Below are 18,823 nucleotides of genomic sequence, written 5' to 3' on the forward strand. Positions count from 1 at the left end.
AGATACAGTGCCCTGACAGATTATAGTTACAGACAAATACCTAATACAAAAGTAGCCTTTGGCAATATTATTTTTAAATTTTTAAATTTAGATACAGAGAAGAAAAAGCAACTTGAATTTTTTTGCAATTGTTAATTTCACAATAAAAAAAACTAAACTGGCTTGTTTTTTTTTTCTTTGTAGTAATGTTTTACATGATTCTAAAAGTAATGTCATTTATGTGAGAGAAAAAATCCAACACAGGGAGATCACTATTGTTTTCAACAGTAGTAAGATTAATGTGAAAATAATGTTTTTAAGAAGTAATATTAACATAAATTTTGACATCACTGAATACTAGTCTACATACTCTTCTAATTACACAACTACGACACCACTATTGACTGTTTATCACTTTGTCCATGATGCCTTGGAATGTCATACAAACAAGCACCGTGCTCTCTCAGTTGGGCAAGCATCAGTGCTCTCCATTTTCTGCCTGCTCTTTGTTGCTCACCAGTGTCTTCAGAGAGTTATGACTTATGTTTTGTCCATCGTCTGTGGCTGTGGTTTGTAGGACTTGTATAAGCTACTTCCTTTTGCCAGACACTGAACCCAGCTTATTCTATTCAAAACATGTCTTTTGGGTATCTTGTGACTTACAAGAAGGCTATTCATATCATTTGTATAATGGTAGTACACACACACACACACACACACACACACACACACACACACACACACACGAGATCTGGTTTATTTCTATTGTGTAACATACCATTGTAACACTCATTGTTAGTGATGCATTTCATTTTCTTGGATTAAGAAAAAACATCAGACATCAGTTTGTGCCTTACTGTGTTGCAAACAGGGTCCTTGGAGAAAAATGGGATATTGTATAGGGCTTAATTTAGAGAGGAAGTTGATTTTTTTTAAAGTAATATATCAGTGAGTACATGGAAACTAATCCTGGGGATGCACTATTTAGATTCACTAACTAGGTTTCCAGGTTAAAAGAAACATCTCTCACTTGCTAACAGAAACTTTGTTATGAAAACATTAATTAATTTATTTTACAGATCATGCCATTGCCAGTTGTTACCTAATAAAGCCCTCGTTTAACCTAAAGTTATGAAGAAGATGCTGTCCTGAGTTTTGAGGAATTTGATTGCTTGACTGGTTTGCTGGTTGGTTTGTGATACAATCTTGTTGTGTAGTCTAGGCTAGTCTTAAACTTACAGCAATCCTCCTGCTTCGACCTCTCCAGTTCTGGGATCACAGTTGTGTACCACCATGTCTGTCTTACCTCAGGTTTCTTTGTGCTTTCTTCTTTTTTGGTGCTTTACTAAGTGATCAATCCTTGGAGCCTTTGTATGTTAGAAAAGCTCTTTAAACTAAGGTGCATCTCAAGATTCAGTTTTATGATAAAAAATTGAGTCTGTTTTTATAAGAGATGGATTAAAATTATAATTGTTTGCATGGAGATTTGTCCTCTCCTTCATTGCCCTTCACCTAAAACTTCAGTTGACCGCATGTTGATCCGCCTCCCCTTTCCTGTCTCCTTCTCTTGCCGCCCATAACCATTGTAGCCCAGGTCCCTGAGCCTCTCTGTCCTAAGACCTCCCCCATTTCCTTTAGCTTTTCCCATCTCGCCTCTTTTCTATATCATGGCATATCCTATTCATTCATATAATTAATTTATACATAAAGTAGAGATTAGGACCCATATATAAGAGAACATACAGTCTTTCTAAATCTGGGATACTTCAATATAATAATTTATAGACCTTTTCCTGAAATTTTATAATTCAATTTTTCTTTACAGATAAGCAAAATTTCAGTGTGTGTGTGCCACATTTTTATTATCTTTTCATTTGTTCAGGTATATGTAAGCTGGTTCCATTTTCTTGCTTTTGTGACTAGAGTGGCAATAAACATGGATAGACAGGTGTCCCTATGGTATCTATAGAACCCTTTGGGTGTGTGCCCAGAAGCTGTGTCATGTGTGGTAATTTTATGTCCCGGTTTTGAGAAACATACATACTGATTTGCATAGTGGCTATACCATTAAACAGCCCAGCAATCAGTGAGTAGGGTCTCTAAGTTCCACGTCCTTGTTACCAGAAATAACTATTGTTTTATTCTGTAGCCATTCTGAATAGAGTGAGGTGGAGTCCCAGTGGCTAAAGATGTTGAACACTTTAAAAATATGTGTTTACCTTTTGATTGTTTGAGAACTGTGTTTGGCTCATTAATCTTATTTTATTGACTGGTAGTGGGAGAGTAGCGTGACATTTAATTACTACTAATAATTTTCTCCTGTTCTCAAGCTGCCTTTTCATTCTACTGACAGTCTCCTTTTACGCTTTGTTTAAAAAACCAAGAATCAGTTTTCAATGTGTTGTACTTTTTTCAGTCTTAGAAATGTCAATACTTGTTATTCTCTTCGAACATACTGGTGTTATAAGTGACCTTGCATAATCCTCAACCACTTTCCTCCTCCAAGAGTTCTTACTCTAGCTGGTCTGGTGGTATACGTCATCCTGTGTTTGTTTTCTAATACGTCATTGAGTTTGACCTTATTATACAATAAGTTTCCCTAGTGCCAGTTCAACTTGACTTGCAGTGTTCCCTTTGTCAAGTGTAGGAATACTCCTATTCAGTCTTCTTGTGCACTTAACTTGCATCCACTGTGTACAGATCATTATCATCTGTGATTATATAATGTAATGAGCCATTACTGATAAAACACATCAGAAGAATTTCTCTTTTCCTGGAATCTGAATCAGATTGCTTGGAGAGCATTTAAAAAGGCAGGTAACTTTTAAAATTTCTTTTCCATATTACTAAAACGAAGAAAAGGGAGATAATAACTATGTGGAGTTCTAAATACACTAAGGAAATGACAGAAATTATAGACAGTATTTTCTGATATGGTAGGCATAAGAAACAGGAAGTAGAAGCAGAATAGTAGAAAAAAAGGTTTACATAAAACCTTTACATATTTAATAAATTTTACATAGTTTGTAGTAGAACTTTTAAAAATTATGTTAGTGTGGGGTGTGTGTGTGTGTGTGTGTGTGTGTGTGTGTGTGTGTGTTGCTGTTGTGCAGGGTAAGGGATATTGTGTGGTATGTGGGATGAGTGTTTTCTTTGTCTGTTCATCTGATCAGGACCTCGCTTGATTTCATTAGCAGTCTCAGTTAGTGTCACAGACATGACTGTCCAGGTATTGCAGTGGCGGGCTGATTTTGGTTCTTGTGAACCAGTGTGTGACTGCATTATATGGTTCTGTTTTACATTTGAGGGGGGCACTTTTAATACACTTGACAGTATGTCGTAGTGGAAAGAACACAGTCTTGAAATCCCAAAAGTGGTTTCAAGTCTCTTTCTGAGCTTGGGTAAGTTAAATAACTTCCCTGGGTCTTAGTTTCTTCAATTTAAATAATAACTGAAAACTTTATTAGGAGAAATAAATTAGTATATGTAATAAATATGTTATAAATACAACCCCAAGCAAAATTATTGAATATTTTAGCTTTTTAGTTTTTTAATTTTGCATTTTTATGACTCTAGACTTTATAATAATGTTTCACTTAACTGTTCTATAAAATTCACAAAAAGATTATCTGTTCTAAATTAATCCATATTTAGGCTAAATTCACTAAAATTTTATTTATAACCGAATTAATTTGGGAAGTCCTTCTACTATCAGACCCTTTACCTATCAGACCCTAAAGTGACCTTTAGGACTATGTAACCATCTTACAACTAGAGACCATGTGAAGGCAATTGCAAAATTATGTACTAAAAGAAGAAAGTGGCTAAATTAAACCTCTACCAAAAAAATTAGTAAAGTCTAAGTGAAATATCTACTTAAAATAATAGTAGAAATTACTAGGAATTCTGACTTTGGTCTACCTAGACATGCCTTCAAAGTTACTATTATGTATAAATTGTATGATTTTTAACTTGTATCTTCTTCATTTATCCTGTTTCAATTTATAGTAGGTTTTAAAATATTGTTGTTTCCTGGTTTTCATAGATATTTGTTTTGTTTTTCTGAAAGATTGGGACAGGGAGAAGTTGCTTGAAGCATGGATGTCCAACCCGGAGAACTGCTGCCAGCGGTCAGGCGTGCAGATGCCAGCTCCACCACCCAGTGGGTGCAATGCCTGGGACACGCTGCCTTCCCCGAGGACGCCAAGGACTACACGGTCCTCTGTCACCTCTCCAGATGAGATCAGCCTGTCTCCTGGGGATCTAGATACCAGTCTGGTATGGCTTAGCATACTTCCATAGTTTTAGTCTTTCCACTTTGAAGCTATGTGATACTGTCCTGTGGAGTGGTTGGTTGTGTTACTGTAACTGAGTCTCTTACCTCATTTTGAAGGCTTGGTTAGTTTTGTGCTTTTGTAAATTCTTACTACTATAGAATGATTTTGTGATCTCTGTATTATAGGTTGGAAAGCAAAATATTTTCTCACTTCAAAACAGTTTGGAAAAAACATATACTACATTTTTACCTTAAAGTATTCAATGTATTTAAATAAACATACTGAAACACTAAAACTTAGTTTATAGTATGTATCCTTAACCTAAAATGAAATTTTTAAAATAATTTACTGAATGTTAATATTTTAAAGCAGTTATAATATTCTGATGATCATATGCTTGTTCTAGCAAAGTTTCCAAGTTCATTCAGTATATTTTCCTAATAAATGCTTCTCCTTTAACAGGCAATGGTCCTGCCCTTGTGTACAATAAACAAACAGCACCCTGCTGCTTTGCCGTGTAGGAGATTATGGTGCATTTGACAGCCTTAGCCACTGGAAAGTTGTAATAAATAAGAAAGCTTCCCTTTGTCTATTGTAGGAACATTTGGGAAGGCAAAATGCTATTTCTGTAATTCACATTTGTAACAAAGTTTGCTTCTCCTAAGTCATCTTAGAAGGCAACATAGTTTTGTATCAGACTTAGTTGCTTGAACACTTCAGCATGTGCGTGCGTGCGTGCGTGCGTGCGTGCGTGTGTTTTGAGGGCAGGGGTTATTGAGTTAAGAGTTGCTGGTACTTGAACTCAGGTGATCAACCCTGCTAGGTAAGCACTGTACCTCTGAGCCACATCCCCAACCCAAGTTTCCACTTTTAATATCCTGAATTATTGTGTTCAAAGCACAGTTTCTCTGTTCCTATGTATTTTCCACAGTAAGCATAGAAGGAAAGATAACATGCTGAACTTGTTACTTTGTAGCATGCCATGTGATCTTGACCTGAATAGATAATGATTTATTTCTTATATTTCCCTTTCCTAATGCTCAGTGCTGATTAATAGGTAAACTTAGTTAAATGGGAAATATAAAAAGATAGTCAACCTTGTAGCTTTGAAACTTTCAAATTTTTAAGATTTATAATTACTGTAATATTTTCGTCTTTAAACTATTGAGCAAAATCAATGTATTGCTTCTCTTCAGGGTATGACCCTATTAAGTCATTTTTCTTGTGCATCCCCAGTGCGACATTTGTATGTGCAGTATTTCCGTGTTTGAAGATCCAGTGGATATGCCCTGTGGACATGACTTTTGTAGAGGCTGTTGGGAGTCGTGAGTATATGTGCAGCTTACTCATCTCTTACTAAGTGATAGCACTTTGGATTTGGTAATGAAATCGTTTGTCTTCAGTATTTAATAATGCGGATTATTTATATTGGTTTTTTAGTTGCACTGAAATGTACTGTTTCACAAAGAAAGAATATTTTTTGTTTTTCCTCTTTGACATCAAGGAAAGTATAACTAAACAGTTATGTTAGTATTTTCTTTTATATTATATTTATATTTATATAATGTAATATAAATTTCAGGTGTGCATCTAAATATCAAGAATCAGTTTCTATCTTATATCCCAAGAATTTTAAGCATTGGTGGTCTCTGAACTTTTTTTTTTAATATTTATTTATTTATATGTTAGTACACTGTCACTCTCTTCAGACACACCAGAAGAGGGCACCAGATCCCATTACAGATGGTTGTGAGCCACCATGTGGTTGCTGGGAATTGAACTAAGGACCTCTGGAAGAGCACTCAGTTCTCTTAACCACTGAGCCATCTCCCCAGCCCTGTCTCTGAACTTTTTAAAGCAAGCAGTAGCCTTGAAAATTGTAAGAATGCAGATAATTGAAATTCTGTTAATCTGAAGTCAAATGCCCACACTAGTGATTGGATATGTATTACAGTAGAAATTCTGTTTTTCTTCTCATGCTTTCTCTCATTTCCTCTTAGATTCTGTCTTAGATTTACACATTCTCATGTCTTACCTTGAACTTTTTGAGACAGTGTTTGAAATAAATGCAGATTAGTATAAATGAACAGTATAGAATCTTACTGTTTCTGGGGACTCACAAAACTTTTTATTTAATGATTAAGCAAAAAATGTCATAAGTATCTAAGAAAATCTTTAATTTTTTTTTCATGGAATATGGGGTACCAGGTATAGGGATGTAGGGAGCATTACGTGTTTGAGATAGCAAAGACCTGGTGGTTTGCTGCAATTGGTTTTTGTTTTGTTTTTTTTGTATTGATTTATTTACAGTTTTACTATGGTACAATTGTTATATATCCATCTATACATTTAAAATAAATTAGGTCATAAATTGAGGCATGTGTACATGGAACTATCACCATAATCAAGATAATGAGTGTCTCTGTTAGCTTCCCATATTTTCTTATTAGTGTCGAGTGTGGGTGAAGTGGTTGCCCAGGCATTGGAAACCAAGCTCAGTTCCTAGAACACACATAATAGCATGCACTTATAGACCCAGTGGGAGAGTCTGTGCCCGGAGCCCCTTGGCCAGCCAGCCTAGCCTCTAGCTCCATGGCAGTGAGAGGCTCTACCCTACCTCAGAGGAGGTGGATGATAGTCTTTCCAAGATAACACTTCAGGTCATCTTACACACACACACACACACACACACACACACACACGCAAATGCACCCACCCTTACATGTACCTACACATCTCTTCCTGCCTTTCTATACTCCTCTCCCACCTTCCTTCACCCCTGAAAATATGTATGTATGTGTATATACATACACACACACACACACATATATATACATACATACACACACACATAATGGGATCAAGTCAATGTAGCTAATACAAGTTAACTAATTCATAAGAGTCAAACTCATGGGGCTGGGGATTTAGCTCAGTGGTAGAGCGCTTACCTAGGAAGCGCAAGGCCCTGGGTTCGGTCCCCAGCTCCGAAAAAAAAAAAAAAAAAAGAGTCAAACTCATAAACTAAATCAATTTTTGACACAATTCTTGAGCAGAAACTCTTCTCTGGGTTATTTAGTTTCTAAGTTTTAACTATTTTGGCTGAGGGAGTGTTAGCTAGGTTTTACCATTGGTGGTTGTTGGACTTGATTCTGATGTGAAAAATTGACCTTTCCTATGAATTACTTGATATTTTGACCTTTAATGACCTTCCTCGTATAACCAGTATCATAGAAACTATCCTCTATTCTTACCTAACACTAACCAGAAAAGAATTTGGTAAGGGTTAAATTTTGTTCTTATTGTTTTCCTTGATACTATACCATCTGTTTAGCATTCTCCACCTGACCCATGGCAGCTCTTGTCAAACCAGACACCAGTAAACAAATTGGGTAGTAGATATATTAAGAAAAATCTTGTAAAATTAATATCAGTCTTCAAAGGACTAATGGCTTAACAAGTAATGGCATTTGCCCTCTCAGCATGGTGGCCTGAGTTTGATTCCCCAAGGCCACGTTAAGGAAGGAGAGGATTGGCTCCTGCAGGTTGTCCTCTGCTCCCTACATGCACATTGCAGTGAGTGTGCGTGCCCCATCTCACACAAATACATAAATGCAAGAACACTCCTTCAGCAGCACATAGCAAAATAGAACTTGGCCTTTAATGAAGAATAGTGTTTAAAGGGCCTTATAAAGCTTGAAAACCCCATCTATTTCACTTTGACCATCTCCTCTGCATTGTAACTGTAGCCAGATGCTTTGAGGCATCTGTGCCATCGACTTAAAAGTAACCTATTCTTTCTACCCCCACAAAGACATTCTTCCCAATAGTAAGGCTTAAGCCTCAGTCTAATGCAGTCGTTCTAAGTCTCCCTTGGTGGTTTTTCCCTCTCTTCCTAAGTACATTGAAATTAATAGATAGCACTAAAGGAAGACAATGATAAAAATTTGGAAGTTGTTGATTATGATACCAGGCAGTTATAATTTAGTTAACTGTTTTCCATTTGTTTTCTCTAGAATTGCTAAATATAGTATAATGCACAGCTAGGAATGTCTCTCCATAGAATGCTTGGCTAGCATGCATGCGTTCCAACCTGAGAATCATATAAAGCTGGCCTGCGTGGCACATACCTGTAATCTCAACAACACGTGTGAGGGAGGCAAGAAGACCTGATGTTCCAGGACATTCTCAGTTAGAGAGCAAGTTCAGGGCCTTCTAGACTCATAAGACCTTGTCTCAAAAAAAAATCCATTAAAGTTCAGACTTAAGAAGCTTGTTTCTTGCTTGTACATAGATAATATTCAGTAAGTTAAAACTTCATGTGCATTGTCTGGCAGAGTGAGGGAGAAGAGTAAGCCCAGGTCTTGGTGAATACCATTGCACCATGTAGCTCTCGGTGTTATTTTGATTACACTCTCATAGAAAATCTTTAACAAGAAAACATTCTTAGTGTGTACAGATAACTTCATCCTCTTTTTTCTATCAATTGCTATTTTAATAGGTTTTTAAATCTGAAAATTCAAGAAGGTGAAGCCCATAACATTTTCTGCCCTGCCTATGAATGCTTTCAACTTGTGCCTGTAGATGTCATAGAAAGTGTAGTTTCTAAGGAGATGGACAAACGATACCTACAGTTTGATATAAAGGTATGGTATCAGGGTATTAAGCCTGTGTTTTATTTTTATAAACAAAATAATGTTTTCTTTTTTCTTTCCCAGAAAAAATTATATAGTAATGTTGATATTAATTAACTTTGAGCCAAACCAGCATTTTGTAAGTATTAAAGGCAAAATGAAAACCGCTCCCCAAAAAAGCTGTTGTCCCTTTTTTATAACTGATGAAAATGAATTTCAAAGTACATATTTTCATGGAACCTACTTTTTTCCTGACAATATTTTATATTCCTGAGAGGAATATTTACAAACAAATTTTAACTTAGAAATTAATCATTTTTATTCCAATTAATAGCTTAATACAATAAAAAACACTTTACTCCTTTGGTGTAAGAAGTATTATAATAGTTTTTATAATATTATCAAGATAATCTTTAGAAATTTAGTGTTAAAATATAACATAATTATACACAAGTTCCTTCTTACACTTAATCAAAATAGTAGCACAAAATGTTGGCAAACTTGCGGGAGCCTCCTGGCCTGGAGCGGGTGAAGGGAGACACAGAGTTGGACTCCAGTGTAGCTTTAAAGACTGATGGTCTCCAAACACTTTAGCTCTCTAACTATTCTAAAAGCTTGTTCATAGCTTCTCAAAGATCTTAAAAACTTTCTTGCTCATTCTGGGGGTTAAAAGCTGCTGGCTTAGGCGAAAGTGAGTTTAGCTTTTATTTCTGAGTTCTCTCTAAAAAATTTATTATGAATTTCTCTTAAGAAGAAGGGAGAAGGAGCTTATAAGAAAAGGGGATAAAGGACCTAATGAAGGGGGTTAAATAGAGTAAAAACAAAGCAGGACAAGGAGAATACTAAGAAAGGGGAATAAAGAGAATTACACTACCCTCTCTTTGTCTTCAGCACTTATCTTTCAGAAGACATGGTCACACGGTAAAAAGTTCATCACAGGTTTACACAGAAATTCAAATCATAAGTCAAATTAGACGTTTACAAGAATGTTTGTATGCATATCCGTTAGAAGTAATTATCTGACTAAACGTTCATTATCTGTCATAGCTTTATAGGTTCATGGATAGTTAAAAGCCATAACTAAGTTATTAGTGAAGTTTTGTATAGATAAACCCAGTCAATATTTTATCTTCTGTCCTAGCCTATAATAATTCATTAGTTCCCTTTTGTGACCTTTGGTGAATGGTTTTACAACCTTTTAGAATGTGCTCTGAGTAGCAGATACCCGATTGCTATCTCAGAAGCAGTTAACTCATGGTACTAAAGACTGGCAGGGCTCTCACTGCAGTTCGAGAGGATTTAATAGGAGTGTTATTAAAAGAGCTTAACAATTACTGTAAATTTAGGAATTCTTTTAAGATCATCATTAAGGTTTAAGAAATCGGTGGAGGGCAGAGAATCTTCCAGAGGCAGAAGCCCAAGGAAGTTCTGAAGAGAGAACTGCAAGCTTTTAGAAAAAGCTATGCAGTCCAAACGGGAGTGCGAGTGATGGTGTGAGAGGGTGAATCCAGAGAACAAGGTAGTCCTGGAGACGTGGATAAGGGAGACAGGCATCTGCCTGGTGCAGGTCAACAGGCAAAGGAAGTATGGCGGGCCACCCACAGCCCACCACCCTCAGGGTCCAAGGTGTTTATCAATAACTACCACAGGACATGTAAGAGCACCAGCTGATCCTGCCTTTCTGGCACGTGTGACGTTGGACGCCTCTGTGATGTCCACCTAATGAGGACCTCAAGTGGCCTGAATCGCAGCTTTGCCTATGGTGCCCAGGCTGCCACAGCTACACTACACAGCCACCAGCTGCGGACTTCCTGCCAGCTCCTGGTATGCCGAAACACCGAGAAGTACTAGTGGGCAGGCTGCCTCTTAGTTTGAATGCTGTGCTGCTTGCCCTGCAACTGCTCCGTCCCTGCCTGCAGGAGACATTGTCGCTACCGGCCCTGGGTCTGTGCCCTCTCAAATTTTAGCTCAAGTTCAGCATGCACCAAGCTGCTGCCATGGCCAAAAAGGCCCTGGTAGAAGGCCAGTCATGCCTCTGTGGAAAGCAGGCGACTGTGGAGTGGCTCAAGCCAGATCTGAAGCAGCACTTCAGCCAACAGCTTGTGGGTTCCTCACTGTAGTTTCTAGGGCCAAATCAGGGACAAGTTGGGGTCCCGTGGGGCTTGCTCTGCTCTGCAACTACTGTGTCAATGAATGACGGTAGGCAGCCCAGTATCCCTTACCAAGTGTTTAGGGACAGTGCCTGCTGGCTGGAATCACTTCTAGTTGTGATCCCTGGGCATCCAGTGCCTTTCAGTGGCCTCATTTGGGTTGTGCTGACCTCTCATTGGCAGGATGGGCATGAGGTGGCCAAGGATGCTGTGTCTGCACAGCTGCTGGAGACACTGAGTGAACCTAGGACCAGCTAATGGTCTTCTGGGGCTGAAGCAGGTTCTGTGGCTAAGCATGACCCCTTAATACAGGCACCCTAAATGGGTAAGCAGAGCCTGTGCCAACCCCCGGCCCAGCAGCCTGGGCGGCCACTACTTATCCCAAGGAGATGGGCCTGATGACAGCAACTTTACCTGCTAGGACAGGACCCTGTCATACCTCAGTTAGTTGTGAGGGCCCTTGCCCATCCCCACTAAGCCCAGGGTCTGACTAGGTCTCTGACTTACTATCCTTAGTCAATTCCCAGCTTGACAAATATTCAACACACACACACACACACACACACACACACACACACACACACACACACACACACAAGCTTACTATGAATCTGTTTTTATTTGGAGAACTGGCTGAACCACACACACACACACACACACACACACACACACACACACACACACACACAAGCTTACTATGAATCTGTTTTTATTTGGAGAACTGGCTGAACCAAGAGCCCTTCTTCCACTACTTGTCACTCATTTGGGCTTATGTGGTTTTGGTTTTCTATACTGGTTTTGTTTATATTAAAACCTTGGTTGGTTAAAAAAAATCATCTATTTGCCTATATAGCATCACTACAAGACAGTAGACCTTCATTGTTCTGCAGAGAGCTGCTCAAAAGTGTGGGCAGGAATGTTATATATGGTTAATAATAGGAAAAGCATATTAATAACAGGAATCTTTCCTAAAATGAATTTCTCCTGGGCCTTGCCCACCACAGCTCCATCGTAGATTTTAATCCAAGGTGGACCCATCTCAGGAAGATCACCTTCTAATTATTAGCTTGTTGGCTCCTGACAGCAAATCATTTTTAAGTTAGATATTTTTATGCAGATAATTGCATTTTTACCTTATTATCATTTATCTGGTTTTTAGGTTAAAGAAAAAAAGATTTGAAAATCATTCTATTACTTAAGATAATTGCTACATTTTTGATTCTGAAGTATTTACTCTTCAGTACTGTTTTTAGTATTTTTCTTTTATGTGCTTTTAGTTGCTGTAGAAATATACTCTGTTTTAGAATTTGCAGCTAAAACCGTTTCTTGTTTTTTCTTATTATGATTTTTAAACAGGCTTTTGTTGAAAATAATCCTGCCATTAAATGGTGTCCTACGGCAGGCTGTGAAAGAGCAGTCAGGCTGACAAAACAGGGGTCCAATCCATCTGGCTCTGACACACTCAGCTTCCCACTGCTAAGAGCCCCTGCTGTGGACTGCGGCAAAGGACACCTCTTCTGCTGGTTAGTATAAGACAGGCTGCAGTCAGCCGTAACGCTTTGCTGACAGTTTTCATAGATACTTTGAGCCTCGAATCAGATTTTTAAATATAGTGCACTTGGTATTATTTTTAGTAATTTAAGAAAGTGTAATAAACAATTCATAACTATCATGGGCATGATATTTCCACCATACTGAGTCTTTCTAAATATGCTTATATTATTTAATTGAATTATTTTTCCCAATGTACTGGATTGCATACTATTATATCCATAAGGAAACTCAGTCTCAGAGACACGTGTTGTACAGAAGCAGCAGAAATGGAATTGAAAACCCACTGTGGATTCCAGAGCCCATTTCTTACTCTGTAATAACAAAATTGTAAACTGTAGGTTAGAAAGTTCATAGTTCCATGTCTCCATAAACTGTAAGCCTTTGGCAACTGTTCTAAGCCAGGACTTCATAGGATTAACTAAGCAGTCTTTTCTAGATTTTCGACTTGGACTTCAGGTTCTCCCAAAATGAGTTCTTCAGTGACTGCAAAGCGTGAGCCCAGTTAAGACCTCGTGACTACTGCTTTTAAATATATTGTATTTTACTTATTTTCTTGTGCCTCCTGAGTATTGAACAAGGTTGAACTGATGGTGAATTAATATTGCAAAGGCTATGTCACTCAGCATGCTCATTTGATTTCAGAGTAGATCAAGTCTTACTTAGTTAATCAGAAAAAGCATTCTGCCTTTTATTTCCAGAACTATGAAAATACTGTGTAAATATACTTTTGAATTTTTAAAAATTCCCTATGTATCTGTATGTGTGTATTGCACAAATGTGTGGATGTGCTCACAGTGTTTACATAGTGCACATGTGAGGTCAGAGGTAACTGGTGGGAGGCAGTTCTTCCTCTGCACCTGCTGAGTTCCAGGGATCAAATCCAGGTTGTGAGACCTGACAGCAAGCGCCTTCACCAGCAAACTTAAGTGCACTTTAAATTTTAGATGAAAACTCTAGTGTTGTAAGTCAACATCTGATCATAGCACTGCTAATGTTAAAAAGGCAGCTGTGGAACTGTCCCTGTCCCATCACGTCTGTTTCCTGCTGTTCCCATTAAAAACAAACACACATGCTGAAGGTTAGAGGTCAGCAAATTACTGTGTCCGCCTAGCTAAAAAAGTGAAATTTTGTTGGAGCACAATTAAGGCCTTCTATGTGAGTTTATTTATGTATATTTGTATCTGTTTTAAAGTTGTGACCCAGAATTGAGGTGTTGCCACAAAGACCATTGATACAGAGTTAGGTAAAGCATTTATTGTTTCCTTACAGAAAAACTTTGCTTTCTAGAGTTTGGATATAGTAATTAAGAAAGCAATACCAGATTACTATTTTTCTGGCTAAATGAGACTGATAAAAATAAAATACCAAGAACATTGCAATAAGTTCTTTTTATGTGCCTTAAAGGTAAATTTTCAAAACATTTAAAAGAAAATTTTTTCATCTTTGCAGTTACACAATTTTATTATTCACTGCTACTGACTGCCTCCCTAATACCGAGAGAGAGAGAGAGAGAGAGAGAGAGAGAGAGAGAGAGAGAAAACTATAGCATGAAAAATGAGTTAATAAAGCAAGTGTGTGGTGGTAAATGATACATTTCTCAGCATTTGAAGAAATGTACCAGTTTACTCTTTCTGCTGCCCAGATATATCAGGCTGTTAATGACTGAGATTCACAGAAGATGAAAGGCTGAGACAGAGCTTGGACTCTGGTTTGAATTCCATCCCAGGCTGGGATCTGGGAAAGGCCATGTGGACCTAGATCCCATTTGGCAAATCATTTGAAGGACAGCTGAGAACTTCCCACACTGAATCATTTTCTGAACCTCGGCCTGAGAGGAAGAAAGTCAGTCAGTGACTTAATGAAATGAAATTAGATTTTATGAAGGACAAACTCAAATTCTAAGTTATTTAGTTTAATCTAGTTACCTTTCCGTTTTGATAATCACTCAACTATGTGATTGATACATACTTTTCTGGAATTTCTGTATAGTTAGTCTGTGCCAGCACTATGGACATTAATGTACAATCCTTTTTTTTTTTCTTTGTTTCTTAGTCATATGGAATAAATGTTTTGACAATAATCAGAAATTTTGAGTAGAAATGATCACATCTTTTGATATTCTTATCTCATTTCACCAAGAAACAAAATGTCAATATGCATACATGTAGTTATTTAGAAAATTGCTTTCAAGACTCAGAACTCTAGCAAAAGTAAATATATAAAATGATTATTCGGGTTGGGGATTTAGCTCAGTGGTAGAGCACTTGCCTATAGCAAGCGCAAGGCCCTGGGTTCAGTCCCCAGCTCCAAAAAAGAAGGAAAAAAAATGATTATTCTTGTGTAATTCACTTAGTATAGGTTATTACTAAAGTTCCCAATGATATATAACTAGAATGTTTAACTTCTTGATAGAAATTTTTTTCACCAAGTAGTAAAGACTGAAAGTAGAAAGTTTTTTTTCTTTTTCAGAGCCTTTTGGAGCCATTTTCTATTCCTACTAACAGTGGTGTTTATTAGCATATCTTCAAGAAAGGGCCGTTTCTTGTTTTGTTGTTGTTAGTTTTAGCATCCAGGGCTGAAAACTTTTAGACAAGCATGCCTTTCTTTATAACCCCTTACCTATGCACTTCCTTGAATATTCCATTAATATCTCTAGCCAGGATTCTCCTCTGTACCATGTTTTATGGACATTTTGAGATACACTTTGAGTAGATGCCAGACAGCAGTCACCAATTAAAAGCGTTTTTAGGTGGAAGGTATGGTAGTGTCTCCTAGTAAACTTGGGAGACTGAGACAGGAGGATTACAGGTTTGAAGCCAGCAAAACTACATCTAAAGAAGAACCAAAAATTCTTAAAGAGTTTTATTTACCATGTTAGCAAGACTACATTGGCAATGTAGGTCATCAGCTACTCTATCTAGTAGCCATTGTTACAGTATTGGAGGTCAAACCTCTTTTCTTGGATGCTTACTGCTCAAGATAAATGGCGACTGTGGTGCACTCTCTCTCTACTTTACAGCCCTTGCTGTAGTTCTTACAGGTATCTCCTTTTACCCACTCTCAGTATTCCTGGGAACTGACATTGTCATCACACCCTGGAAAATGTCTCTCTGACTGGGCTGGCTCCTGAAGCAGTGGAGAGCCTTTGTCCTGTGACTGTTGGGAAGGAAGAACTTCTATCTGTCTAAAGCCACAGCCTTAGAGAGCTATCTGCATATCAATAAGCAGTTACACTCTTGCAGAGGCCCTGAGTTCAATTCCCAGCAACCACACGGTGACTCACAGCCATCTGTAATGGAACCTGATGTTCCGGCGTGCCTGATGACAATGGCAGTGTACTATGTATTTACATAAATCAGTTACAGCCTTTTGAGGAAGTGTTGGGTTTTTTAGATTCTATTTGTGAGTATTGGGTTTTCTTCCATGATTTTTTTTTATTTTAGTCTCAGAATATATTCTGACAGTGAGATCAATATACTATTATTGATTTTTCTAGGAGAAGATAAGGAATATGCTATTTAATCTCCAGGGATAAAAAAATGTAATGGAACTAATTTATATTTATTAATTTCACTCATTTCTTTTAGTTGCTGCAAATGTATGACTATTTTTATATCCAGGATTTATTCCCTGCTTCCTTGAGATTATAATTAACAATAAGGCTTTTTTTTTTTTAATGAATGGTGAGAAATAGAGGTTCTGCATTCCCACATGAGTTCCCAAGCACCAAATCGGAAGGAATACTTGTTTCTATCCATGACTACAGCATGTATTCCTTACTGCTGTGCTGATAGAAGGGAGAGTCTGTGCTAGTAATGGTGAGAGTTTGCACTTACCACAGATGAGCGTGCATGTGGGCACTCGTAACACACACACTTGTGTTTTACCTGACCCAGTCATTTCGAGTGTCTGTTAAATTGCAGGAACTGCACCTGCCACCTCTCACATGTTTGTTTTTCAAGAGAGGGGTTATCAGTGTGGCCTGGTTGTCCTGGAACTTACTCTGTAGACCAGGCGGGCCTTGAACTCAGAGACATCTGCCTGCCTCCACACCCTCCTCTGCCTCCACTGTGCTGGGAATAAAGGGTGCATCACCACACGCGGTCTCACTGCATCTTTCCTTTTTTCAGAACTTTTTTGTGACCCCTAGAGACCTTGTCCTCCTCTTCTTCTCCCCAGCAACCATTGATAACTGTTGCTTTGTTTTCTTTCTCTGTGAATTGGCCTACTCTACATTTAGTAGCAGTGAAATCCTACAGTTTTCATCCTTTTTAATCTGGTTTATTTCCCTTAAGAGAATGAAAGTCATTTGTTAGTACACTTGGTCCCAAGCTTATATACTGTTTAGGGACATTTTAGAGCCTCTGCAAAGTGGGCCCAGCTTGAGGAAGTAAGTTGTTGCTGTGTAACAGGTGGACCCCAGGCTCCATACCTTCCCCATTGTGATGATGCCTGTCTGCTTAAACCATATGCCAAAGTTAGAACAAGAATAATACAGTACCTAGTGTGAAATTATTGCTTCACTTTCTAGAAACCACCAACCTGTTCCTCAGACAGCTACGTCAACATTAGTGCCCAAAGGTTCCCGTTTTTAAGTTCTCAACACCTGATTTTTCTAGTCTTCAGTTATAATTATGAAGTAAAGTTAGTATCAGAGCATTTTTAACAGTGAAATATTAACCTCTTGGTTCTTAACAAACTTGATATTTACAAATACCTTTATTTAAGAAGGTGCTAGTGTTAATATCATGTCTAGATTTGGAATATCTCTCCCTGTGACACTTTGTAGTACACTATATAGCATAATGCTGAATCAAAATGACTAATTTTATGAACGGCTTAGCCTTTTATTAGTAGTTAGGCTCTGTCTTAGTGTTTTATTGCTATGAACAGACACCTTGACCAAGGCAACTCTTATAATGGCAGCATTTGTCCATTATCATCAAGGCAGGAGCATGGCAGCACCCAGGCAGGCAGCAACTCCTAATAGTGCCACTCTCTAGGCCAAGCATATACAAACAATTTTCACAGGTTCTAATATAGTCATAGAAAGAACATAATTGAGTCTCAAATGATAGGTTAATGTTTTCAGCTATTTATATCTAATTTCTGAAACCCTGTAAAAGTAACTGTGGTTGATTATGGAGATTTTGAAGGTAAAATGTAACTATAGAAATACGGTTTGCAGTGCGGGAAAATGGATGTATGGATAAAGTTCTTACTGGATAGCAGATGTCTGTGACCCTGGCACTCAGGGCTGAGGTGACTAGACACAGTTACTCACAACTACAACCCTATGGGACCTGCCCTCCAGCACCACAGGCCCCTAAGACAGCAGCGGCTGCTAGCACTGAGCACACACACCTCCACAGTAAGAATGAGAAGCTTGAGCTAAAAAGCAGTTAATAAAGCTGTTTCATAGCTCCTGAAACTGCAAAACTAAGATATATTAGATAAACTACGTGTAATTCTTTTTTTTTTCTGGAGCTGGGGACCGAACCCAGGGCCTTGCGCTTGCTAGGCAAGTGCTCTACCACTGAGCTAAATCTCCAACCCCTATGTGTAATTCTTAAAATATATAACCATACGGATTTTTAAAATTGGACTGAAGTTGTCTGGCTTTGGACTCTCATTTTTAAAATCTCTTTTGAAATTCTTCATATCCTATTTGTGCCTTAATTTTTTCAATTTTAAGATTGGATGGGGGGTTGGGGATTTAGCTCAGCAGTAGAGCGCTTGCCTAGCGAGTGTAAGGCCCTGGGTTCGGTCCCCAGCTCCGAAAAAAAAAAAAAAAAAGATTGGATGGGTGTTCACCGCCCATGTTTTTTATCCATATAGCAATGGTGAATATCTTTCAATGGCTTTTCTGTTTTGTCTCTTAGGGAGTGCCTTGGTGAAGCACATGAGCCTTGTGACTGCCAAACATGGAAAAATTGGCTGCAAAAGATAACTGAAATGAAGCCAGAGGAACGTGAGTGGAATTCTACATAGTTCTGCTACATGTTTCCTGTGGGCATTCAAAAGATAATGGTATAGGTCTCATAATCTTTATTTAAGAGGAATTTTCAGTTTTGCTAATGCCAGGCCCCATGATGCCCATGGCCTCTCTCACTTAGATCCTTTTGGAGGTAAGTTTACACAGGGCGAAATCACAGGCATATCTTCACTTTTATCAGACTTTTTATTTAGCCTAAGGTACAAATGAAGGTCACACTTAACCTTTCCACAAAGC

At 38.1% G+C, this 18,823-nt stretch overlaps 1 protein-coding gene and 1 pseudogene across 6 annotated transcripts in view; both read left to right on the top strand.

Annotated features, from left to right (window-relative positions):
• Ankib1 (ankyrin repeat and IBR domain containing 1) overlaps positions 1 to 18,823 on the top strand; it is a 124,108-nt gene that overhangs the window by 72,408 nt on the left and 32,877 nt on the right. For all 6 annotated transcript variants that reach the window (NM_001134781.1, XM_006236049.5, XM_063286386.1 and 3 more), the window contains 5 exons: positions 4,049 to 4,257; positions 5,493 to 5,581; positions 8,755 to 8,899; positions 12,394 to 12,560; positions 18,474 to 18,562. In NM_001134781.1, coding sequence (NP_001128253.1) covers positions 4,049 to 4,257; positions 5,493 to 5,581; positions 8,755 to 8,899; positions 12,394 to 12,560; positions 18,474 to 18,562 — 699 coding nt within the window. The remainder of the gene's footprint in view (positions 1 to 4,048; positions 4,258 to 5,492; positions 5,582 to 8,754; positions 8,900 to 12,393; positions 12,561 to 18,473; positions 18,563 to 18,823) is intronic.
• On the top strand, positions 8,909 to 12,381 carry Dnd1-ps2 (DND microRNA-mediated repression inhibitor 1, pseudogene 2; annotated as a pseudogene).

This window comes from Rattus norvegicus, chromosome 4 (genome assembly GCF_036323735.1).
Source record: "Rattus norvegicus strain BN/NHsdMcwi chromosome 4, GRCr8, whole genome shotgun sequence".
NCBI classification, from domain to species: domain Eukaryota; kingdom Metazoa; phylum Chordata; class Mammalia; order Rodentia; family Muridae; genus Rattus; species Rattus norvegicus.